General features: G+C 36.8%; 1 protein-coding gene across 1 annotated transcript in view; it reads right to left on the bottom strand.

The window, feature by feature from the left end:
• Positions 1 to 27824, bottom strand: part of LOC137277946 (oxysterol-binding protein-related protein 1-like) — a 94450-nt gene that overhangs the window by 45915 nt on the left and 20711 nt on the right. The window contains exons 15-16 of the mRNA XM_067809960.1: positions 11819 to 12005; positions 11416 to 11527 (exon numbers count right to left, since the gene is read on the bottom strand). Of these exons, the coding sequence (XP_067666061.1) occupies positions 11416 to 11527; positions 11819 to 12005 (299 nt within the window). The remainder of the gene's footprint in view (positions 1 to 11415; positions 11528 to 11818; positions 12006 to 27824) is intronic.

The following is a 27824-nucleotide window of genomic DNA, read 5'->3' as shown; positions in this document are numbered from 1 at the left end:
AAAGGAAAAAAAGGCACCATCTCAAATATATCCAATTCATAATTACATAGTTGCTTATGTGGATATATTTTGCCCTCATTGGCGTCAATAGAAGGTGTATTTACATATATGTATCATGCATATACATAACCCACATAAACGTTTAAACATGAAACCATGTCACAGTGTATGTGGCCACGCCACACAGTGCCTGTAAACATACAACAGAAGTACAGTTTACTTAACTACGGCAGATCAACAACCCCTACGTACATCTATTTAGTCACAACACCTCGCTTTGCTAGGCAAGAGAGTCCTTGGATTTGAAGAGATATTTTATTAACCAGCTATTCATACATCACTTGCGGTATTAAGAACATGCACACTCAGCGCTGTATCCTATTCTGAAACTGCCAGTTTAACTGTCATGGGAAACTGAAAATTGGAATAGTTCAACATTCAAATACTTGTGATGATTTTCGACAGTCAGGGCAGACAGCATAACACAATGGCGGCACATATGCATGTCAGCAAATCCTTGCATGGGTGGGTTTCTGGTTGGGTTGATCCCCAGACTGGTCTTTACAAGTATTCCTGTAGATCTTGATACTGACCTACTTGTACTCCAGCTAAATAATCTATGTAAATGGCAGTATTATGATAAGTATTGATCGCTGGATTTCAAATTCAAAGATGTGTGTACTTGGCGTTTAAGTATGTCATAACCTGTAATGTGACAAATTATAGATTAAGGGAAGTCCAAAGATTCACAAATGAAGGTTATGTCAGCAATCCAAAAGAACACTGAACAAATTTCAAACAGAGGTACACAAAGTTTGGGACAGACCATGAATGTACTAGTAAAACACTTACATTTAAATTCTTCTACTTTTTATTATTATTAAAGGAAAATTCATGAGCAAATTATTTGGTCACTTAATCTCAAAGAATCTGACTAACACAGACCACTGAACAATGATTCGGGTGACATTGAAAAGAGTGTTACAGCGTCACTGACTAACACTGAGTAATTTTCTTTCAATTTAAGTTCGCTTGAATATCCCTGAATACGCCAAGTCATCAATTCTCATATATAAAATGTCTTACATCCAATATTGCAAGTTGTAACTGAACAATAAAAGTCAGATTGACAATGCTGGCAAATGTTAGCATTCTGAGCATGGACAGGCAAAACCACAAAACTGTTATTGTTAAGACTTGTAAACAATCTGGACAGCTAGTTGCTTTATCTTAAATTCAAATATTTCCACATATCTCCAAGTCCAAACATGACCTGTGGAATACTGGACATGACAAATGGTGTCTGTTCAAGCCCATTACAAACACTTGACAATTGTGTGACACCAATACCCATAGTAACGTACACAAACACAAGAAATGGACACCATACAACTACTGTTGCTGCATGAAATGATGCAACTTTCATCGATGATCAATATAATCATATGCAACAATAGGAAAACAAATTACAAATTTGAATGCGTCAATACAGTGACTTGCTGTAACAATGTCGGCTGCTGACTGGCACAAATACACCATGCATCACTGAACAGTAAGCATTTTTTCCTGACATCTGATTAACATTATATTAAATGCATAGCCCTACGCTGGTAAACAATTAGTTGAGTTGTTACCATGATTGGCGAATTATGCCACTGTTATTTGATTGTACTCCCACCATTATCGTGCATATAGTAGGGTTGAGGAACAACTTACTGAAGTTCAATGATAATCATTCAGTAAGTACCATACAACCAAGAGAGAAGAGATTTGCTGAATACATGTATTTATTTCAAGAGAGAACACCAAGTCAGCTTTTGGATGCAACAGTATTTAATTAACAGGCCTATGCTTTTATTTTGGAATTACTGAAAATGTCAGCATACGCTATATTTAGTATGTGGCCCAGAATAAGCTGGTCTCTTTAACATGAAGTATTTTAATTAAACCCGGGCTTTGCAGCAGATCTATTTGACATAGTTCAATAAAACACAGTGACAATCAATTAACAAAACAAAAAACAAAACAAAAAAAAACCACTATGTGCTTTAACTTTATGTTTAAATGGAAGAGATATTATTTTACCTTCTTCTATAATATTTACAATAAAAAAAGACTCCGTCTAAAGACTAAATTGTCACATATCACTTTTAATTATTGAAAATAATTCACTTTGACTAGTATACCTTACCATTTCACCAACAGATACGGTCAACACTTAACAAACTGTGTCAAGACTATGTACAGAGGATTGTTCAAAGCTTATCCTCTTAATTACGTACTCTGAATAAGCAATCAGATTAAAAATTCATGTAACAAACGAGCACCTGTCACTCATAGAGTCGAAATTCGGCCGTAACGAAAAAAGCAAGAGTAGTGACATCCTGTGTAGGGACATTAAGTAATTGAGTTGTAATGCACCTACCTATAGAAAATAGGCTGGGCCTCAGCCCCGTTGTGGTCAGAATCAGTAGGATCCATCTCTTAACACCAATATCCAGATCGCGAGGTGACCATGCCAAACACTCGACGAAGTCGATGTGCTGGCACTGCGAGTCGCTAAAAGCCGGGCTGTCGAAATTAGCTGACTGTAAACTCAGCCTTCATTGAATCTTGTCAGTCGATCGTTATCAAACATGACCTCATTTCCATAGTGCACATCATATACACAGTTTTACAGTGCCATGATGTGTTTTCTTGTCAACACTTCCGATAACACCTACCACCTGTCTTGACTCAAATGTCACTATGCACAAGCACAGGCGATACACCGGTTTCGTGCAAATTCCGGAATGGGGGAAGATGTGAAATGCGGAAACGAACCTATTCACTTTCCAAAGCGGAGAGATACGTTCGCGGGTTGGGATTAAGATCTTGAATGTAAAACGTCTTCATCCTTGTTATTACTAATTAAGGTATGCACAATTTGTGATGAAACTATTCTCAATGATAGATTAAACTACTAAGCGTGGTTTACAGGACATAGAGTTGATTTTTATATCATTAGAAAGAATAGACTTAATAAATAAAAGGAAAATTGAAAAAAATTAGTATTATATACCAATACATAGTTTTGACAGATCAAATTTCGCAATAATACTTGCAGGAATGGCTGCAATATAATGAAATTTGAAATCTTTAAATTTAGATGGTAATTTTAGTGGCACTTATTCAAATTTCTGCTTCACTGGCCTCAACATTCCCTCAGGTGAACTAAATAATAGTAGAGTCAACATGTCTCTTCATGAATGAAACGATTCCCTTAACACAATCTAATATTACACTAATGTTGAGTGATACTCAAACTCATTGACAAGGATAATAAAAAAGTGACAAAAAGTCCACAAAAATATTCCTGCGAAACTAGGTTTACATGTTAATACCGACAATCCTGATTGTGCAACTGTCAACAAAATTCCACCTATGAAAGATCACAAACCCTTGAAGTCTTCTTGAAGCTGAGTGCACAAATGTACAAATCTGCTTGTAAGGAAAATCAATGTGAATATGGTTTACAAAGGAATGTGATTGGTGGTTGTGTGATGCCATGAAATGGTTGGAAGTGAGCTGCTTCAGCACCAAATCAATATTTGATCTCTTGGGTTTGCTAGAAAAAACACCCTTTTCAGGCATGGTGAAAAATAACTCTCTTAGACCTTGGTGAAAAATAACTCTCTCAAACCTTGGTGTAAAATTACTCTCTTAGACACTGCTGAAAAATAATCTCTCAAACCTTGGTAAAAAATAACTCTCTCGAACCTTGGTGAAAAATAACTCTCTTTGGACATAGTTGAAATATAACTCTCTTGGAACTTGGTCAAAATTAACTCTCTCGGACCTTGGTAAAAAATATCTCTCTCAGACCCTGGTGGTTGTGTGATGCCATGAAATGGTTGGGTGTGAGCTGCTTCAGCACCAAATCAATATTTGCTGTCTTGGGTTTGGTAGAAAAAACACCCTTTTCAGGCATGGTGAAAAATAACTCTCTTGGAACTTGGTGAAATATAACTCTCTCGGACCTTAAGGAAAAAAATTATCCTCTTCGAATTGGTGAAAAGTAATTCTCTCGAGGCATGGTGAAAAAAAACTCACTCAGAAAACATTGTCTAAATAACACTGAATGAAGAATGGTGAAACGTAATGCACTTGAAAAACTGTGAAAAATAGCTACTCTCTCTGGGCACTGAGAAAACACATTTGGGACATAGTGTAAAAAACACTCAAATCTTGCCACGAAAATATTTTCTCAGAACATGGTGAAAAATAACTCTCTTGGACGAAGGTTAAAAAACACTCTCTCAAGATAGGGTTTAAAAAAGACAACTGCTGTCTAGATAGGGTTTAAAAAAAGACAAGTGCTCTCTTTTGACAGAATAAAAGGAAACAGTATAGTGTTGCATCCATTTTGTGTTCCTCACTGCCCAACCAACCATTCCAATTTTAATGCCAACCACAGACACGAACCTAAAATGCACTGCATCATCATATAAAATGCAATTTGTTTATCTCTCCCAAACATTCAATCAGTTGCTGCCACAAGTTCAAAGAACGCAAGAAAATGTCATAAGAATTACAATATATGATAATCGAGAACATTATTTGGATAAGTTTGTCTTTATTTATTATTATTTTCCCCTGACTGACATACCCATTTTGAGAATTTAGTTGCTAAGTGAACCACACAATGAAAAAAAAGAGAGGATGTTCTACGTAGTAATGTGATATGTTCAGGTAAAAGATTTTGCCAGTGACTTAAAAAAAACCTTACATATAAAAAATCAAGTAATAAACAACATGTCATCATATATTCCGCATGTCAGCGTTTAAAATTTATGTGATGTCTCTTACTTGGCAAGGAGCAGTAGACTTTGGTCAGTGTACAAGATAAATACCACTTGAAATGGTTATCAGTAATAAACCTCTTAGATGGTTAGCTGCCATTTCAGTTTATACTTTGAATTCAAGGGAGGAGAGTGAGTGAGGGAATGTCAGCAATCAAGACTTGCAGACTGAACAGACTTCAAACAATGAGCATCGCCATCACTGCACAATGACATTCATTCAGCTATGTCATGGAGACTGACATACAATCTCCATTTTCGTTTGATGTGCGTTTAGTTTCACGCCCATTTTACCAATATTTCACACTTGCCTTGTGATGGTAGTGTACAGTTCAGATCTGTTGTATGACAAACGGATACTTAAACACCTAGGCCATCCAATCACCATCCTGTGACGTGGACCTTGGACGTTGTTGTGATTCTCTGATAATTATGGGGAGGTGGAATCCATACCTGTGAGTGAGTGAGTGAGTGAGTGAGTGAGTGAGAGAGAATGACTGCAAGGTTTTACACCCGCTTTAGCAAGATTCCAGCAATATCACTGCAGGGGACACCAGAAATGGGCTACAAGTTGTAACCAAGTGGGAAATTAAATGTGGGCCTTCAGCAAGACAAGCAAATGCTTTAACCACTAGGCTACCCCACAGCTCAAAAAACTTGTTATAGATCTCTTTGAACAAGTATGATTATAATTAGAACTTATTTTAAAGAATGAGAAGGGTTTTACACTGATTATTGGCACATTCCAGCAATATGAAGTGGAGGGAAGTCATAACAGAAATACTGAACCCGTGTTAGGAAACAGACCGGTTTTGGTATGATGAGTGAATGCTCTAACCTCTATGCTACACTGGAATTGTATTATGATATTTTAAAACTCATGAAGACCCTAATTTGAACTGATCTCACTGATCATGATTTACACTCAGCTTTTGGTTTTAATATATTCTCTTAGGACAGAATGGTTTAACTTCTTGGAATTATTGTAGGAACTGGCAAGAATGTTTGAGATAACTTATAATGACCCTAAAAGATTCTTCACAAAAATTAATTGTTTCATTCCCTTTATCAAAAACAACCAAAAGTGTTGTATGAAATTTGCTTTCAAAGGACATGGAGACTTCACCATCCCAATTCGATATAAGTACATCACATTTAATTTGTATTGTTTCAGATGAGTGGGGTCCTTAGCAATTTCATAAACACAAAAATACAACTACTCCTTAACCTATTTCAACACACATTATCTGTCAGCAATACTACAAAAATGAAATCAGTTTGATGAGGAAGAGAAACTGTTAAACATTATTATATTCTGCAACCTGCAAAAATTGCTTTATCATCTCCTTATTTCTCCAATATCTGATTGATTGTGTAATCTCCAGGAGAGAAGCATAACTCACACTGATTAACACAATCAGCTTCAGCCTGTTGACAGAACCTATGCTATAAGCCGACCAGCTCGGACCACTCACTGCATTGATTGTACAGATAATAAGTGTTGTGATCCATAGGCCGGGCCAACAAGAAAGGAGGCCTTGGTCAGGTTCATCGAGTCCGACATACACTTGTTGTAGGGGATTTTTCATGGAACTGCTCGTTCTAGTTCAGTAAAGAGTAAAGAAAAGTAATCGTAGTAGCTTGACTAAATGTTGAAGTGACACAGGGCGATGTTAAATGAGGTTCCATGTCAAATTCAAGATGATTTCACTTGTTCTGTGTGTGTGCATAAATGCATGTGTGCGCATGTGTGTATGATATTTAACTATTGATGATATTAAACTAATGTATCAACCTAGGTCCCTTTTCACAAAACTCTTGTATACCTAAGATCTTGTAAGTTTTGGCGTAGCATCCGTACCACCTTGTTACAATATAGGAGGTACGAACACTACAGGGAAGGTTTTGAGATCTTTTCGGCGTACCAGAGTTTTGTGAAACAGGACCTTGTTTGTTTATATTTGTAGTTTACATAATGACAGAATGGATACAAGAGCAGAATTGGGATGCAAGGAAACTGTAAATGTTCATTTGATGTTTGGCCCGATTCCTGACACAAAAGTAGATCAAATGTCAAGATGACTCTGTGAAATATTATAGCAAATGATATGATCATTGTCAGTAATTTTTTCTACCATGACGGATTGCCAGTTAATGTGATCATAGTTTTTGAAAATGTAAAGTTGCATGGATTATTTTCAAGATTTATAATATGGCAAAGATGTCGCTTTTTTATAACACCTTCAACATGATAAAGAACATTAAAAATTTGTTACATAACTAAGAGCGAATATAAAGAAACATCAGAATAGGTCATATGGCTCATTATCTTTGCTATACATCAAAAGGTCTGATCTATCCTACTGTACATGAACCCAGTGTCATATTTCCTAATTATACAGTCACAGACACCAAGTAATTGGCAAAAAGACATTTTCAATATGGCTGACATATTATTACCTGGTCCTGCCATGGTTCAAATTGCATCTGAGTTCTTTGGCTAAGTTTCATTATCCTGTTGACATTATCAACTTTTCAACTAAAAAGCAGCTTGATCTGAACTTTTAGAGAAGACTTCAAACATGTAGCACTTCATAAGTCTGTGTTCCATGTATCATTCCCTTGGGTCCAGTAAGTTTAAGCGTCAAACTACTGAAAAGGAAACTGAATACAAGTTATAGCTTGAAGACAGAAGTGTCTGACATACACAATCCAAATCTACATATTTTATTCAAAACCTAAGCTATTTGATCTTGAATTCTGCCTAAACATGGCCATTACACATCTCATGTCTGACGAAGCCGTTATCTGCAGCAATACTGTTAAGTAACCACGATGTGAAATACATTTGAGAAGTGACTCGATGGAGTTATGTAACAGACTTCAGCTGAGCTCCCTCTGTAGTGACAGGTTCTGGTTGTTGCTAGAAAAGATGATTTCCCACTGGTCTCCTATAGGGAAACTGACACAAAAGCATTAGCCTTTATAAGGGCAGTGTGAACTCTGGTATACAGGTTGCTTGTAGATCCTCCTCTTGGACATATTGGTGGTGAAACAGTGGCTAACATTTCAGAGTATTTGTCTGTTTCATAGCACTAACCCAGTCAGACATCATGGGGTTGTATGCATTTTATTGATTCAATGCTTCAAGTCAAACAGCAGGCAAGGAAACAAAAAGTGCCATCTTTTAATGTTTGTTGGTTTGATGTCCCCTTGACTTAAACAACTGACCTTTCAGGGCAGACACTGTATCTGAGTGAGTGAGTGAGTGAATATGTATGGTTTTATGCCATTTCTAGCAATATTCCAACAATATCATGACAGTTGATACCATAAACAGGGCTTCATTTGTTGGCTTGACAAGTGAACATATCAACAATTATGCTACTCCATTGTCTGTAAACAGTCCTGACATACTGAAAGCTTTAGTTCATCTGACATGAAAGATGCAGTACACTGGGAACAGACATTTACCACACGATACAGGATTGTTGTTGATATCAATTTGTGACAGCAACACAATGTGTGTTCCACTACGGTGTCTATGAGCACAAGTGAATGACCTGTATGACAACTGACCCATGGTACGATTAGATGTTAAATTAAATCAACAAAAAACTCCTTCATTACCACCAACCCACTCTGATATTGTTTAGGACATAATGTACACATTTCTTCTCATTTTCATATGTTTGAATCAAGTTAAGCTGCCATCAAGTTCACTGTGAACAAACATGGTATATATGAGAAACGTGAGATGCAATGTTTACATCAGAATCATTCAATGTGTGGATGAATGCCAGTATCAAGTTTTATTCCTGCAATTCCGTAGGTTGAAATTGAAAAGTCAAGAGACATTTGTTTTCAAGAGTCATTCAGTTGAAATATGTTCATTCAGTTGATTAAAGTCCCACTAGTTGATGCCTGGTAGATTAATTATGTACTGGTACACTGAGAACAACACGGTGCCAAATTCAGTTTAATCCAAATCTGATTTTCTCTACCGTCTGAAAATTTGCAACAAATGACTGAAAGATACACCAGTTTGAATTTCTTTGGAGTTTATTTCACAAAGAATGTTTGACATTTTGGCAGCATATAAAGTACATGGATGTTCATATCACAGTGTATATTTAAACGTCACTTTTCATAAATTTGTGAACAAATACAATGAAAAAAAAAAAAAATGAATTACAGAATTGTCTTAAGTTGAAATTATATCCATGATAAAGAAACTTGAATATGTTTTTTTTCCCAAATTTTAACTATTTTGAATTTGGAAGTGGTTTCCCTTGTTTGAAACACAAGGGAATAATTGATTTACCATTACAAATTATGCAATATTCATAAAAGACCTACAAATAAACAAAATAAAGAATTCATAACTGTTTCATGCTTATAACAATGAAAATAGTTTTGTGTGGAAAGTTCCTTACACAAAATAACAAAGAATAAAGATTAACAAACAATGTAAACACATAGAAAATACTTCTGCTATGATCATTAATATATATTTGGGTTTAATTAAATAAGTCAATGTTAAAAGCATAAGGCGAATATCTGTGTCATCATAAGCTATAAACAGTCAGGCAAAGATACTCAAAAATAATGTTCGTAAGCATGATAACATTAAAAAAACAGAACACACATGACCACGAGACTTGAACATTTACATACAAATTTTACTTTGCAACAATAGCTGTTAAGCTGAGTGTTAATGTTGACACTTTGATAACTGTCAGTGACTGAGTATTTGTTTATTATTAATAAGACGCTGGACTATATTGGGTGAATGTCAATATCAGTATGTCAATATTACACGTATGAGTGAGTGAGTATGGTTTTATGCTGCTTCTAGCAATTTTCCAGCAATATGATGGATGACATCAGAAATTGGCTTCATGCAATTTTACCCTTGTAGGTAATCAAACCCGAGTCTTTGACGTGACGAGAAACCCGTTTAATACAATATCACCGCCCCTATTACACCAATGCCAAAGTTGTCTGGATGAGCTTGGATGAAGGACATGTTTACAGTGGGATCTTCATGCTGTTATGATTGTATGGCGGCAGACTAACAGTATCCGTAATGGTTGATTATTTGTGGGCTTGAAGCTAGACAAACCAGAAACCAGCAATCTGAGCTCTCTTTCAGACCCACACGGTAGACATAACATCCACAGTTAGATGATTATTGACATTCGTATGAAGGACCTATTGTTCAATACTGTTCTCTTGTATACAGCAGAATTCAGTATGATGGTAATCAATGTGTTTTTCAGAAACTGATTTCAAAATTCCTACACATTCATACAAACGTAGCACATCTTCCCTATGATGGTGCAGTTCAGAGCTCTTGTACACCTTATCTCCTTATTGCCAAACACCAGGTAGGGTATCAAGCACCATGTGTTAACGCCTTTCAGGACGAGACCAGGATATTGCACCAGGTGATCAAATACCCTTCCACAAAAACTATGGGAATGTATATCAGTTTATGAAATTCGAAACAGCCTCAGAAATGTGTTGCAGAGAGGAGCATAATCCATACCTCTACAAGGTATAGTAGATATTAAACCCATGCATTTAATATGTCAGCTTGTTAATTCTATACATAGCTATAACAGAAGTAATATGTGCTTTTTATTATTGTTTAACGCCACACTTAGCAATATTGCAAAAATATATGAGCCAATCAGAGTTGGACTGACAACTGATGTGCAGCTGAATCTAGTCTCATTCAGACACAACTTTTTCTGTATCAATACCTCAGGACATCTTTATGTGAGGGTGTGCCACACTGACTTTCTAATCAGACAATAAGTAACATATGCCATATATGGAATTACACTTTCTTAATCAAGTACAAATTGTACTACTTTTTTGGTTGAGTCCCATATGGGATTTGAACCCACACCCTCACCCTTATCGCCAGTACACAAAGTCAACCGCCTAACCCGCTCAGCCACTCAACTTCCACAAAAACGGAAGTCAGACAACTGGTAGTCTAGACTGCGTACTTTGTGTACCCCTCTGACAATAAGTGTCAAGGCTTCTACAGACAGAAGAATTCAGACTAGCCTATCCAATATCTGTATCTAAAAAAATGAACAAAAACGGAAAGTACTGAAAGCAAAAATCATCAATGTGGATGTTTCAAAACACTGTACACCAAAGAAAGATTAGCGTTCTTTGCACAAATGAAAATTAGTAAACCAAGGTTGTTAACAAATGAAAGCAGAAGTGTTTTTGAAAGCTGAAAACTGATTGGTGAAACATACCATGCAGCTCTTATTGAATTTGGGTGGCAAAGCTCACTGAAAATAATTTGATCTGACAAAAATTATTTGAAACAGGTACAGTCTTTCATCTGTTGAATGCATATGCATCAGAGCATTCTGCAAATTATTCACATGCAGTCTGCTTCATTTCAGTACAATCCTTTTGTCTTGGTGCTTACTGTAATCCCAATGGAAGAATCTCCATGTTTATGAAAGACAGGAGGGAGATATGCACAGAAACGACCACAACCGTCACAACAGTCGGTTACTGAGAGTATCAATGTTTCAAATACCTTGCCCATGGTTTGACTTCTGTGCTTGTTTTCCCATTTGTGGAACTCACATCAAAGTCCTGAGATAAGGCATCTGTGAAAGACTCGGTAAATGATTCGTATCTTGGAGACCCTGTAAGATAATAGTCAAGTGATTGTTTTCTTATTTTATGTCATGTTGACATAATCCATCAAAATTACGACTGATTACTTCTGAAAGCGTGTGTAATGAAAGGGAGATAACTACCACACAAAACCAAACACTTATCTCCCTATAGTGCACTACATGGTCAAGAATGAACAATTATACACTTGTTCTTTGTTTTGATTCAATTGATAATTTTTGTAAGGAGATCCCAGCACATTCTCACACACATATACATGATTAATAGAAATGATATCTTTCATTCTATTATTAACTCACCAAAGACTTCATCCCCATCGTCACTACAATCATAGAACTCATCATCATCAGTGTCATAAATTCGTATCGATGACTTGTGGCTACTAATAGACTTCTCTAACTCATGATGTTCCGTGGCAAGAGCATGCAGTGCTTCTTGTAGCACCCGACTTTTCTCCATTTCCTCCTTTAGCTGCAACTGTCTGATCTGCAAAACAGAAAAGAGTTAAACAGCACTTCTAAAATATTATGGCAAGTTTCATCGTGATAAGCTGAACACACCTTGGTAAACACTGGCGTTATTCAAAGTTACCACAGCTGTAAATATACGAATAAAGAATGAATGAAATGGAATCAAATTTTTCCATCAAGACAGACATAAGTTGAACACTATAAAGTTAGAGACAACATGTTTGTCTGTAAGTCCATCAGTTTTAGGGTCAACTAGAAAACAGATCTTAAAGTTTCAGAATTACCGCCCAAGTCAATGAAAACAACCTCTTATTCCTATTTCATTATCCTGAAAATCAACAGCTTATCACTCCCAGGTCAAGGAAATAAAGGAGACATGCCAAAAAGCTGTCCGCTTGACCCACTTAAAAGACTTGCAGGACCACTGCCATATACACTAGAGCAAATGCTCACATGCTCAAAACAGTAAAGCATGAAAAATATTCATGATAGTGTAGTCCATCTGACAGCAATGACATTGACAGCTTCAAGACCCGAAGTGATTCCAGGTAATCACAGCTCCATAGCAACAACCTGAACCCAAACAATAAACAATGTGCACATAGTGTGGTGTGCAGCCACGTTGTGATCTAGGGGAGGTAACTCTATCATATGCAAGGTACTTATCCACTGCACCATATCAGAATCAAATGATAAACCAGCAGGTTTCTGAGAGGCCTCTCAGTGAAGACTGAGGCAACTGGTTGCTGTGTTTGGTTTACTTTGTGCAAGAGTTTAAAAATATTTTTAAAAAATGTATATCCATTTAGTAAATAAAAATGATCATTTTTCATAGTATTATGTGGATGATTGCAAAACTCACAAGTATTGGTATGTTATCTTTAAGTGGCTAAGCTGGCCATTTTTTGCTATGTTTTTATCACTCGTTTACATAAAAATACTGATAATTGTTTACAGTATTAAGTGGGTGATTGCAAAACTCACAAAGATTGGTATGTTTATCTTTAAGTGTCTACGCTGGCCATTTTTTAAAATGTTTTTATTACTCGTTTACGGCTAGACTGAGCATACATAAAAATGTACCAGCAGCTGAGAACTCAGTTTTATTTAAAAATATATCACACTGAAGGCCCACGTTCAGTTTCCCACATGGCTACAATGTGTGAAGCTCATTTCTGGTGAATATTGCACAAGGTGGCGTAAAACCAGACACACTCACTAATTGATGCAGGATCTATTCTAGTTTGGAGAAACCCACAACAGCTGGTATAGTGATTCAATCCTAGAAACACAGTGAAGACAGAGTAGGATTTGAACTCAGTATCCCAGTCTTCAAATGTTCCAAATCATTTAACATGATAAACCAACTGATTTTTCAATACAGAGTTTCAAAACCTTAAGGTTAAATCTTCAAGCAACCTTTCTGCACAATGAAAACATTTTAATACACTTACTGGTATCATCATTGAGGTTCAGAGAGGACGTTTTCCTAGGCATACCAGAAGGAAGTTTTTCTCCATATATCTTAAAATTAACCTGTGTTCATGAAGTAACTGATTCAAGATGAATGATTAAAATTTAAAGTTCAAAAGTCATAGAGTGATTGAAGAAGTGACTGAAATCTCTTTTCTTTCACTTCATATAATTAGCATAAACTGATCTTATAAAACAGAAAATGATTTTCCACTTTCAAAACAAATAACTGCAAACTGACAAATTTAAAGTGTTATGTTGACAACACTAAAATACTGACTGCAGCTGCTTGTACAGATTTGTATAATGCTGATGAAGTATTGAACAGAACAGAACAGAACAGCTGTCTACCATGGCAAGAAAAATTGCGAATCATATTTTTTACACTGCTTTTAGCTATAGTCCAGCAGTTACCTTGGTAGGGGACACCAGATATGTGTTCACACATTATGCCCTTGTGGGGAATTGAACCCGGGTCTTAGGTGTGATCAGTGAACGCCTTAAACACTTAACTCACCTCTCAAGTAAATACAATGAAGCTGACTGACACAGGTGGAAATTTGGTGTCAAATGTAATGAAACTTGAACTTCTAAGAAATACTATACAGCACCACCACTTCAAACATCTGCGGACATTAATCTGATCTATGTCACAATAACATGAATAAATAAGCATCGACTAGGACATATCACTGAAAGTCCTGGTGAATTTAGATATAGAAACTTATGACACGATAACGATTCGTTATTACACTTACATAGTGATAAAGTACCAATAACCTGTGCAAATGTTAAGCCAGGCGTCATAAATCTATTCCACAGCATGAAAATGAAGGTCAGTTGGTGTTTCAGGGAAGCTCACCTCCAGTTTGATAAACTGCAGTTCACTGTCACAATAACACTAGTGTTTGTCGGGTCCATCAACGAAGGTAATTAAAATCTGTTTCATCGTGACCTGCTCAGCATCATGAGATGTTTGGGTGGAAAACTGGACATCAGCATATTGTACAGGTGGGGTTGTGAGTCATTAACATTTATGGATCTATAATCAGCTGACTGGCAAGGTACATGTATTTGAAAGGGCGGAAATGATTTACACAAAGAAACAGCTGGTGGCGAGAGACACAGTCTGACTAACTCTATATTGATGTACAGAGGGGATTTTATCCTTTATCAGCATTATTTCTTATGTATGACAAAATAAGTCACTGAAAATGTGAGACTGACCATTTCAGAGGTCTTGACAGCAACTGGGAATTTAAATAAACAGACTAAATCATTCCGTAAAGTACTGAATTTGTAGTAGTAAGCAGTACATGTCTGAAAAAAAATTTGTGATTAGGCCAGTCCAATTTCATTTCTTGTTTCACAGATATTTGTCCTCAGAAAACCTAAAGACAGGAGTTAAGAAAAGACAAAATAAAAAATCACCAGTCAATGAAATATTCCTTTTAAATACTAAATGTATTTTACTTTCGGCACTTTTTCTGTTATACATGGGTCAAAATACAATCAAAAGGTTTTTTGTGTAAGTTTACATTTTCGTCCAATAAAACATTAAATGTTTTTATCGGGGAAAATTTGTTTTTGTTTTTCTTCTTATTCCTGAAAATTTACAACCAGTGGATCTGTAAAACAAGAGAAAAAAACTGCTAGGGCCTTAAAAAAATATCCTAAAAATTCTAGAATAATCAAACATTTACGCCATGGTGATCAATAATCCAGCCATATGACACCTACATGTCCCAAACAAACAGACATGGCATGAAGAATTATAACCCAGTTTCGGGTAATATACACTTATCTACTAATATAAGAAAGGAGTGGAGGAGGATATGGTGGGGTCTGTCGGTGCATACAAATACATGATACCCAGCTCAGATGAGGGGGACTGTGTGTGTCTGTAAGTCTGTGTCCCACCTCCCCCCTATCCAGCACCATAAGTGAATCAGTTCCTGTTGTTTCTGTATCATTATCAGTAACTAACTCAGTCTGCACCAAAGATACCGGTTGTTCATAGCGGAAAAGACAATCAACTTAACTGGGTCACGCTGACACAGCATACAACGTTGTAGCAATCAAATGGTTCGAAGTCATTTCAAACATTGAGAGTGGACCTGGGCATTATGTTTTTCTTAAAATTTATTCCATGGCAAGTCATAAGCACACAGAATATAATGTCAGTTATATAATATAATCTTGAGGTCAGAAATGGTTTAGTTGATCAATAATACAGACATTTTCATATAAAACAGTGAGGACATTCTTGATTTGACAAGTGGGTACAAACCAGTCACGATATCTACCGGGTAACCTCAAACTTGAATTATTTTCTTCTGAAAGTTTAATCCCAAGTAGCTCTAGAAATGTGTTTAATTGATTCGTCTGTTCTCACCACAGGGTACAGGTGACATTCAACCGTATTGTATTCATGAAATAATAAAATCTATAAGAAGGTTAAATATTTGACACCAACCTGATTGCAACCTGCATGCAGTAGTACCACAAATGTCACTCGCTATTACTAGCCTAGGCTGGCTGTACAACAGGGTCGTCTCGACTCCATTGACACAAACATTCCAGCATGTTGACACCTCCACACAAACAAGCACCATACACTACTGTTCACTATGAATAGTCACGTTACCAGCCATCGACAGATAAAATCTCGTTACAGGTGAGACTCAGCAGGCTTGTGTTTTGCCCAGCAGCTACTGGGAGGCTGGGCAGAGTGAAGCAAGTCTTGTGTGGGTTCTGAAACAGCTGTGTGCTAGGCCAGATTACATCACCATGATTAAGTGCTTGTTAGTCGCATTGTTTACAAACCACACTCACAAGGCTACCTTGTAAATCCAGTGTAACACAATATGTTCAGTCAGTCAAATCAATTTTATTGTACCTCAATTTATCAAAAATTTGAGACAATAATATTTTTTGATTGACGTTATGTGATAATTTTATTTGTTTCAAGCATGTGGACATGGAGATGGTTGTGGAGGTGTGTGTTTGTGAGCGAGGCCTGTAAGTGAAGATTTTTTTGTGGGTGTTGGTGTTTTTTGTGGGTGTTGGTGTTGATGTTGGTGTTTTTGTGCAGGTGTGAGTTTGGGTTTTTGTGTGGTTGTTGTGTGAAAGAAATTTTTTTTTTAAATTATTATCTTCATTATCAAATTAAGACTTTTAAGAAGTGTATATTGGCAAATAATAATTTGGCAGGAGATATATTTGACCTTGTTTTCAATAGTTCACTGTATTGTCTTGTTTTGAATCATTTGCAAATGAATAATCACTAAATTTCAGCTGCAAATATTCTTCTATTTAGTAGCATGACTTACAGAGGACACACATGAACACTCAAAACATATAAACCTTAAAATTCTTGACAGTATAATCATATTATTGCATTAAGATAACAACAATGTGTTTCTGTCAAACAATTTACACCCCCAACCCCTTAAAATGAAATTTAATAATCTCCTTAATTAATAGTACTTGAAGATGACTTGAAGTACTTGATGGTATGACTTATCTTAGAATGATTACACAATGCCTTGATTAAACAATGCCTTAAAATTACACATGATATATTCCATCCAGTTCAACTGCCAGCGAGATACACCACAGTCTCTACAACCACAGCTACAGTTCCGGGTAGCTATTGGCTTAATTGCATCTGATTTATTTACAGGAATCAATTTCCAGGTCGACTGTTTGCAGTCGTGAGCTTCACAGCAACAATAAGCATCTGGATTGATTTTCGTGTTGTGTCCCTGCGTGATCTGCGGACATCATGATAGAGTGATAAACAAATGAAACAAACCAGGTAATGTTTACAGGATAATAACTTGATGAATATTAATGATTTATTGACTTTGGATGATGTTGTGATTCTTTAAGAATTATGGAGAAAGTGGAATCCAAACCTCAGTGAGTGAGCGTGTGATTGAGTGAGTGAGGGAGGGAGGGAAGGAGGGAGGAATGGAGCGGTTTTATGCCACCTTCAGCAACATTCCAGCAATATCCACAAGGGAACACCCATGTGGAGAATTGAACCTGGGTCTTCAGCAAGGATAGCGAATGCTATAACCACAAGGCTACTCCACCAACACAATATACAGACCAGGAGGAAGCAACGCAATCTCTTGTATTACAAATCCTTAAGAAACATCTGTTGTTTATTTCAGAAAACTACTTTTCAGCATGTGCATATATATTTTTCATGGGTGTTTACAAAATTATTGTTTCCACCCACCCAAGTTTTCTCTTCATCTAACATTTGAAAAGGAATAATCCAAGGTACGCATGTATTTCCTTAGGTGCAATGGTCGAACTGCCTTTGTGAATACATTTTGGCACACATTCAAGAATTATCGGCACTTCAGTTGTATGTAGGACTTTGGCAAGACATTATAGTCTGGAAATACACTAGCAAAGTTCATACTGTAAGCCAAGGACAGCTTGATTATAACCCACTTGCGGAGCAGAGCAGAGCAGAGCAGAGCAGAGCACAGCAGAGCAGAGCAGAGCAGAGCAGAGCAGAGCAGAGCAGAGCAGGTGAGTTTGATCATGTGCTGCAAAAGGGTTCAGTTTCTGATAACCCAGTCTGGTGCTACCGACAGAGTAGTTCTGAGCAATCGAAAAAAGGAAGTAGAAAGCAACTTTACTGGCATGGTAGTCTTGGTTTGCCTAGGGTCAGGGTAACTTAATACATAATACATCATACATAATTCTAATAACACAAATGAGACATTGTTCTCTGGATAACAGCAGATGATAGTAATATCACATTATATAGGTTTATGATAATGCCTGAATGTTTCATGTGAGGTCAGATCAAATTTTCATTCCTATGACATTCTCCGTGAAAATAAATTTAGCATAATTCATATGAAATAAAAACAAAGACAAATGACAATTGCATGACAAAAATATCCCAATTTAAATTTGTGAGACCTTGAAATAGAGTTGAACTGGAATCAGGGCAGCATGGAACAAAACATGAAACAGCTGTATAATGTCAAATAGACCAAACAGTGATGAGGAAACAACTAAATGCTGAACAAACAAGAAAGAAACAAACAACAAGTGGCAGAAACTATACCAGTCCAAAACAAATGTCAAGGAGAAGAGATATTGAATAAAAAACAGCCCTAATATAAACAGTCATGAAAATATTTCTTTGGATCTGATATTTTCCCCAAACAGCCATTGAGTGATAGATACATACTTTGTCTAAAAAATAAACTTTTCCTTCATGTGAAGTTACATTTGAATGAAACATGTCAGTCTGAGTCAGTGATGTTAAAAATAGCATCATATGATCATTAAGAACAGTCAGGAAATATACTATAAATATAAAAAAAAGTATTGTTTTTGTCAAATAGCAAATCTATTTCATCTTGACTTGCCCTTTGTTCTCATTAAACGGTAGTCCATAACCTGAGGTAGAGACACTCATCTTCTAGCTATCTACAATAACTGAAAGAGTTCGACACAAACATATCATTGAATTATAACATGAAGGAATACACTAACATCTGCAGTTTAAAAACAAAATAAAAGAGATGCTTTTTCTGGGTGACCTTGTGTATAACCTGTACTGACAATTCAATTTTTCTTCATAAAAATTTTAAGTCTTCATATCCATCAAATTTTGAAACACCACTCAATGACATTATTCCATCTATTGACTAAGGTTCATACATGTTATGTTTCTGTGATGAAGGTTTATCATGTTTTAACAAATGCACACATGAATAAAATATTTTTTTTCTGCATTATGATAATATTTCACACCAGAATGATTGAAGAGTTTACCTCAGATAGCTGTGAAGTACTAATATACATGTTTGTTGTCCTGAAAGCTAAAATTTGATACTCCCTCGACACTGATACCCTCGACACAGATGGGCCAGGAGTTCAGAGGAAGGCGAAGGTCACTCACTTGACAGTTTCTAACTGGCTGAGTGTCTACTTCAAGAAAGGGCTTCATTCAATGTTGTGTCAGTTTCAGGTTAGGTTTTATTGTTGTAATCAGTGTCACTCAGACAAGTCAGACACTATCTGTGTAACTGATCAGAGTAAGTGTGAAATACTAGATATATATATATATATATATATGTCACAGAGCTTGATTCATGTGTAGAATAGTAGGTGAAAGTTTGAAAAAATTAATTTGTAGAATTTATACTTAACTAAGACCTGCAATCTCAATTTTGTATTTAAAATACACATGTTACAAAAGGGAAAAGGATCAGCAAACAGACTGTATCAGCCTCTGTAAATGCTTTTCATAAACATAAACTTATAAAGAAAGAGTTAATAAACACATTTGTGGAAATCATCATCATCATCATCATCATCATCATCATCATCATCATCATCATCATCATCATCCCTTGTCTGTCATACAGACACTGAAGTATATATATCCAAGAAACCCCAGGCAAGTCTAGAAAATGTGGCAAGTCTAGATTTCCTTAGCTTCTGAAAATGAAGAAAGTCTCAGGGCTCCATTTCATTGTATTACTTTTTTCACTATGAACGTTTTCTCAGTAAAATGTGTTCATTTCAGAGACTAGCTGTAAGTCTACATCATCCCCAGAAACCACTTTGTTGCACCTGGTACCTAAACAGCTGAACACATAATAAAAAACTGGCTAAAACCAGGCCGCCACCCTCAACAGCAAACAAAAGTGTGGAAACAGCTTGTGAAGTTTCCACTAACATGGCACCATGTTAGACTAATGCTTCGTCTCTGAATATATATAATTACATAAGAAACAAACAGCTCCATTTAGCCAAAGGAGTCCCAGTAAGAAGGGAGATTCTGAACTGGAACTTGATTATTATTTAGACTTCCTTCATTTAGAGTTTCATGATTGCTGAAAGGATTTGGCAGAAGGCGAAATAATGTAGTTCAGGGACTGTGAGACAGACATTTAGGCTCACAAGTACAGCTAGCACCGATACTTGGCATCATCTGAACTATTCATCACATCGGTCATTAATCTACTAGTCCAATACCAATGAATATACACAGGGTTTATCCATTACTTTGTCTGTCTAGCCCTCCTGCCTAGCCCTCTCTTCAATGCTTAAACCCTAAACCCTAAATGAAGCATTTAGTCTGGATTTCCCCAGGTTCTGAATCTCTGGTCTCTGTGGGGCCCCTTTTCAATCTAAACCGCCTTTTTGTTACAATGACAAATGTATATATTCACAGACTATAAGTTACTCTATCCATTACGGTGCAAGGGTGCCAACATTTAACAACAGCAGTGAATGATTATGCTAAAACCTTATCATACCTGTCATCTGCCATTACATGAAGAGTTCATTCTAGTTCGTCTCAACTAAAGGCACATTGTACCGAAACCTATTTCTAAAAGTGTATAGTCCCGCTAAGGATACTACAAGTGACATGTTGTACCTATCAACACTTTAACAAAGTCTTACTGTGAAACATCCTCAGTGCAAATGAATAAAAGACAGCAATAAGATGAAAGGCCTGTCCATAAGTTTCTGTTTCAAATTTATTCTAGGACACATGGAAATAGATATATTAAGAAAAGGTGATGATGAAAATGCCAACACGCCACTCTTCTGTCTGTACTTGTAACATGAAATTGAATAAAATAAGATAAAAACCATAGGTATATTTGTTTATATATATGCTGATGCTAACTAGTTAAATAGCTTTAGGAAGTTTTGACAGACTTTAATAAAAAATCAGTCTTTTTTTTTTCTTTTGAGAACTATAGAGCCCTCTTTAAAAAACAGAAGGAAACATTAAATTTGTGACGTGAATATTTTATGGGAGTATTTCCACCATTTTGTTGTAAGTTTTTACCTGTCATGGTTCAAAGCAAACTCATTTACAGTAAGCAGATGCATGTGAGTAACAGTGAGTTGGGTTTTTTGCCACTTTCGACAATATTCCAGTAATATCACGGCAAGAGATACCAGGGATGGGCTCCTCACATTGTAGCAGGGGAGAGAACCTGAGACTTCAGCATGATGAGAGTACACCTTAATCATTAGGCTACCATACTGGTCCCTGTGAGCAATAAACAACCAATGATGACATGTGACATTTTCTAACAGGACATGAGTCAAGGCCAGACACTGCTGTGGTGACTAGTCAGTTCCTGACTACAGCCAGGGGCACTCAGAGGTATTTATTCACAGCAGATGACAGACTTGATGGTCAGGCTTGGCAACACTGTGCTGGGAGTATCAAATCATATCCCCTATAGAAGGACTTGTGTCGAATGATTATCAATTATTATTGAAATATGTACATTTTTATTGTAATCACCAATTTTAAAGGTTATCCCCCCACCAGGTTTATTCTACTTAGTTAAAGTAGATCTATCTGTCCATGCATGCACGCACCTAGTTTCTGAAGTGTTGACTTCTCCCTGAAGATACAATTGAAAACTGAAATATGTAGGAGATCTGTATGTATGTATGTGTGTGTGTGTGTGCGTGTGTGCGTGCGTGCGTGTGTCTGTCTGTGTGTGTGTGTGTGTGTGTGTGTGTGTATGTGTGTGTGTGTATGTGTGTGTGCGTGTGCGTGCGTGCGTGCATCTGTGTGTGTGTGTGTGTGTGTGTGTGTGTGTGTGTGTGTGTGTGTGTGTGTGTCGGTGTGTGTGTGTGTGTGTCGGTGTGTGTCGGTGTGTGTGTGTCTGTGTGTCATTACGTTCACAATAGATGTAAATTTATTCATAAACAGGTTACAGAAATACAACCGTAGTGTCATCATGAGTATGAAAGAATGAATTACAATGCACATAGCTTCAGGCTTTTGTGCATGTTTGCTTGTGAATATTTGTCAAAATATAATGGCTAGTTTAATTCATGCAAGTGTATTATACAAAACCAACAAAATCTTGATTAGTCCAAAATATCCTTTTCACAGTCAATAATTATTTTTAATCCTTCCTTTGATGGATTTTCGATTATTGTCAATGATTATCAGAACACCACTTGGACATATTATTGAACATGAATGATAACTATCTGAAATATTTGACATTAAGATTTCCATGAATTTGATGAATGAAACTGTTGATGGTGAGCTCACATAAGGGTTCAAAAGGGTACTGTTATATTCATCTTAAATGTTTTAATACTACACTCAGCAATATTCCATCTCAGTAAGCAATAGAGTCTGGACCAAGCAATCCGTTGACTGATATCATAAGCATCGATCTATGCAATTTCAAAGTGTTAAAAAATCATGTTCAAAATGTTTTTCATAGATGTATATGAAGAAACAGTTGGACACATCATCTACACCTTGTCATGGGTTTATGGGTTTCTATCTGGCCCTAAAATCAAAGTAGGGTCAAAGTTTAAAAGAGCAAATGTTCTAACTAACACGAACTAATGCACAAATCCACAGTAAGTTTCCCCTACCTTATGAAAAATGCAACCTGTCAAAGAAAGCATGCTTTAATAAGGAATGGCAGTGTGATAGCATAATGTTTAAAGCGTTTGCTCATCAACGACCTGGGTTCAATTCCCAACATGGGTTTGGGTATGTGAACCCGATTTCTGGTGTCCCATGTTGTGATATTGCTTGAATATTCCTCAAAGCAGCATAAAATTAAACTTATTCCTTGAAATGATTGGGATAAAGCTGCTGTAAAAAGGCATACAGTTATACATAAGAATATAGATCAAACATAAATGACTGCATGAACACTACCTTTCGGAAACTTGGAAAGCAACAGGTTGACATGATTAACAGATACATCCACAATATCATGTACTGAAGGCTCCCCTGATGAACTGAATGGCAAGACAATGGGTGGCACGCTCATGTCTGCCACAATACCTGGCTAATGACCAACGGACAGTTTGACATCTCCCACAATGGATGAGGTTGGTATCAACTCTACACTTACTGTCAAACAGCTCACCAGAGTCCTCAATTACCCATGATACATCAGTGCACTGGTGGGTTTATGGGTGCTAAAATGCGACATTCTTCATCTGTTTATAACCTAAAGCAAGTCCATATATTTCACAGATTATGTATTCAGATGGGGATAGAAGGTGATAAGAAAGATAGTAATATATCTTAAATAAGCACACACTAACCCATCCCATCCAAAATTACACTAACCCCGAAAAAACTGCTCTGAAATTTTGCTCATCGAATCCAAAACCGAACCAAATTTGCTGCACAGGCTGCAAATATACCTTTTGCATGCATCAACCCTTTACACAACCTGCAAATGAAATTGAAACCTAACAAAAGCTTTCATGCACAATGATACATGTTGCAAGAAAGTCCTATGAGATGGCAACCCATAGACAGACTCACGGGTGTAAATATAGTCTTTTACTTCAGTCAACACTTCTAAACTAGATTTTGTAAATTAGTCCATACTGTTCAACGGTATGAAATGATGTGCTATAAAAGAAATTATTGTCATGAGTTCAATAAATGATGAAAATTGGTGAATTCTTAACAAAACTTTACACCAAAACACAGCAGTTCACATGCAGAATATTTGCACATGCTCTTCAGTAATTTGGTGCATGATAATTGTGCAGTTCATCTGCCTAAGGTTTGCAGTTGGTTCCCTCAAGTTAGTCAAACATTTACCTTTGATGCAACCCTACATATATATATAATATGTAGCTAGTGCTTTAGTAAAGTTTCATGATTCATAAATCTTTTGATGGGTTGTATATGTCTTTTCATGAAATTGTGAAACTGGTCCTTCAGAAATATTTGTAAACATTCTCTATTACAGTTTTTATTTATTTGCCTCCATATTGTTTACATCAGTTTGAAATACATCTGTGACATAAGAAAATGACTGAACGTTTGCCTCCAGGTCATGATCTCAATCAAGAATTGTCCTGATAGGGACATGATAGGATCCTGGTCAGGGTATAGCTTCCAGAAGAACCACTAATGTGTTAAAATTGAACATTATAACACTTAACTATATCTGCATGACTATGAAAAAACCCCATTTCCTTAGAGATAGCATTTCATATCACATGTCATATCAATACTTTGGATCCAGTATTAGAAAGATACTGCACCACTACAAACACTGACAAGACAAACCCATCTCAGACATAAGTGAATTATTGCCAGATATTTATTAATATTCAGCAAGTTATCACTGAAAGTGATCCTTTTACCATGAGAAATATATTCTAACATAATGTCATTTTAATTGCAGGTTTTGCGCTGCTCGGCTCAAAACTTTAAATACTTCTAGTCTTAACAAAGTTAGGTGGCAACACTTTGGTGCATGGCTGAATACCATTTATCACAATACAAAATGACACAAGATTGATGAGGTTACACGTGATCTCACTATTTCCTTTCCGAAAACAGTTGTTGACATGTGATCTTTCAGCTACAACAAATATGTTTTTTAACAAAACAAATAATACACCAGTATCCAATTTCTGTCAACTTCATGTTGTTCTGAGGCACAGAGGCAATATGAGGCAGTATGAGGCAATATTATTATGGCTGCTGTGAATAGTGTAAATGGGAGATGCCATTATTGAAGGGGCATATGATTTTGCCACAATTTATAAAAACATGCGACATTTTGAGCAAAATTAATAAACTAGATTACAAACATAAGTCAATAAATGAAAATATCATGTATAATAATTAGACAGTGTAACAACACGATTAACTTAGGAATTTGTTGATATTCTGTTTCTGATGACTGACAACAACGAGATGATGTACAAAGGTTGGTGGTTCAGCTTATGTACTGGATTTACCAGTTTAATACTGATTTTAAGGGTCAGGTTAGGACATCAGCTTATCTATAAGACTGGCCAATCTATGGTCATATATTTAAATTATTTCTCACCAAACAAATAATTGAATAAAATGATGACATTTTTCTGTCTCAGCAAAAATTTGTACACCATGTGGACAAAAGATCAATAACGTTGTGAGCTGACTGACCCCGCCATCTGTCACCGATGTGGTTGCAGAGGCTTTCATTGGAGCATTCTAAAGCAAGACTTTGCTGCAGTCACAGGTGACACAAGCAAGGACAACTCAGGCTCGAGAGACAATACACATGGTTTGTGCACCATCAGCATTCATGATTCAAGATGTAGGGGTGGTGGGGTAGCCTAGTGGTTAAAGAGTTTGCTTGTCACAAAGGCCTGGGTTTGATTCCCCTCCAGGGTACAACATATGAAGCCCAAACCTGGTGTACCCACCTTGATATTGCTTGAATATTGCGAACAGTGGCATAAAACCATACTCACTCAGTTAGTCAGACGCAAGATACGATTCAAACTCTATTTTGTTTGTTTGCTGAGTTGACTGTAAAATATTTATCAATCTATCAAAAAAAACCTGTTACTAATTATACACAGAAAAAGTCTCAGTTTCACATGAAAGATCAGAAATATGCTTGGAGTTCCTGTAAGGATTGACGATACATTCAATTTGGACGTCATGGCGACTAACACAACAGGTGGTATTTGATTTCCGATAGAATGGGTTCATTACATCATAGCATGGACAAACCAAACATGCGTCATAGCACCCACTGGTTATCTCATTAAAATTTCTTGTTTGGCTAAGTGGCTGAGTTCTCAAACATGAAATGTCTTTACATAGGTCACATCAGCCTTTATAAATACTGAACAAAAGTCATGCTACTGAAGTTAACAAGCTGGTCAACAGTAAAACATTCTGCTGCATAGACTAAAATAACAGATGATACTTTTACATTTTAAAGTGTATTCAACTGCAGTGTGACCAGATTATATTTGTTTGTTTTGTTTCTTGCATAACACTGAACTCAAAACATGCCAGTTGTGTTCCCCCAGGCATTTCAGCAGGGCACAGCACGTTGCCCTTTTAACTTGGCACCCAACCATTTTTTCTTGGGCCTTGAGCTTTATTTTTGGCAGTCTGCCCTTCTTTTAATACAGTAATTGGTATCACCACTTGGTGTTTTTTAGCTCATATTTCACGTTGAAGTTAAGGGATATATCTGTGCTCTGTGAGCCTTGAAAAACCATATAAATTTACAGCTTAACATAATACTTGGAAATCTGACACCTTGGCAATTGGCAATCTGCTTGCCCCTTTTAGAATAAGAATGGCCTTTTGACATTCTGTCGACCTGCCCTTTCAAGATCCGTGGGGAAACAGTAGCAAGCTATATGACAGAGATCAATAAATCTGGACCAGACAAACCAATGACTGACAGAGTTGGGATACAGTGACATGTTCAAATTGAGTCAGCCATGTTACCATTTGGTTCATGTAGATGCCTCTTACAAGTAGTTGGGTACAACATGTGAAGCCTATTACTGGTGTTCCCCGGGGCGGTGGGGTAGCCTAGTGGTTAAAGCGTTCGCTCGTCACGCCGAAGATCCAGGTTCCATTCCACACATGGGTGCAATATGTGAAGCCCATTTTCTGGTGTCACCCGCCGTGATATTGCTGGAATATTGCTAAAAAGCGGCGTAAAACTAAACTCACTCACTCACTCTGGTGTTCCCTTCCGTGATATTGCAGGAATACTGCTAAAACCAGTGTAACACTAAACTCACTCACTCACTCACTCTTTCGACCTGCACAGGCTGCTGGGAACTGACATTATGACCCACATGTTTCACATGGTCACACAAAGGTTGATGTAATTAAGAACTGATACAAAAAAATTGCGTCTTTTCAGAACATATTATATGAGTTCCCACTTCATACTATGTTTACGACATGAGTGCCTAAATGTTGGTATTTCCCTGAGTGATAGCGAGGGATATACTGACATTTAGGCATGAGTGTTGTAAACAATGTATACTACCGACAGAAAATAAGGGAACCAAGAAATTGAATGTAGATGACTTTGACAGTGACAGGGTCCGTTATCGTGGCGTATCTCCCAAACGCAACACCAAATGACAATGGAATTATGCATAATGCATGCCCAGCACATGCTGCACGTGCATACAGAAGTTAACTCCTGTAAATGTACTGGAGGAGTCGCAATTACTAATGCAATAGAGATTGACACTTACTGACAGAAATGCCTCCGAGGCAGTATCTCGGTGAAGCAACAAAATGGGGAATTGTGGGGATGATAGAGGGGGGGACATCATTATGTGAAGTTGCCCGGCAGATGGGTAAATCAAAAAGTGTAATTTCACGCCTGTGGGATAAGTACCGTCAAACAGGTGGGGTTGCAACGAGACCTGGGCATGGTAGACCAAAATCAATGACACCACGACAGGATCGTCTCATTACGTTAATTGCTCTACGCGATAGGTTTAAATCGGCCCCTGCCATCAATAGAGAATTCTGCACACTCACTGGAAGACAAATTTCAACCTAAACCGT

This window comes from Haliotis asinina, chromosome 3, assembly GCF_037392515.1.
Source record: "Haliotis asinina isolate JCU_RB_2024 chromosome 3, JCU_Hal_asi_v2, whole genome shotgun sequence".
Classification (NCBI taxonomy): Eukaryota; Metazoa; Mollusca; class Gastropoda; order Lepetellida; family Haliotidae; genus Haliotis; species Haliotis asinina.
The sequence above is the reverse complement of the archived record's forward strand: the minus strand, read 5'-3'. Positions and strand labels throughout refer to the sequence as shown.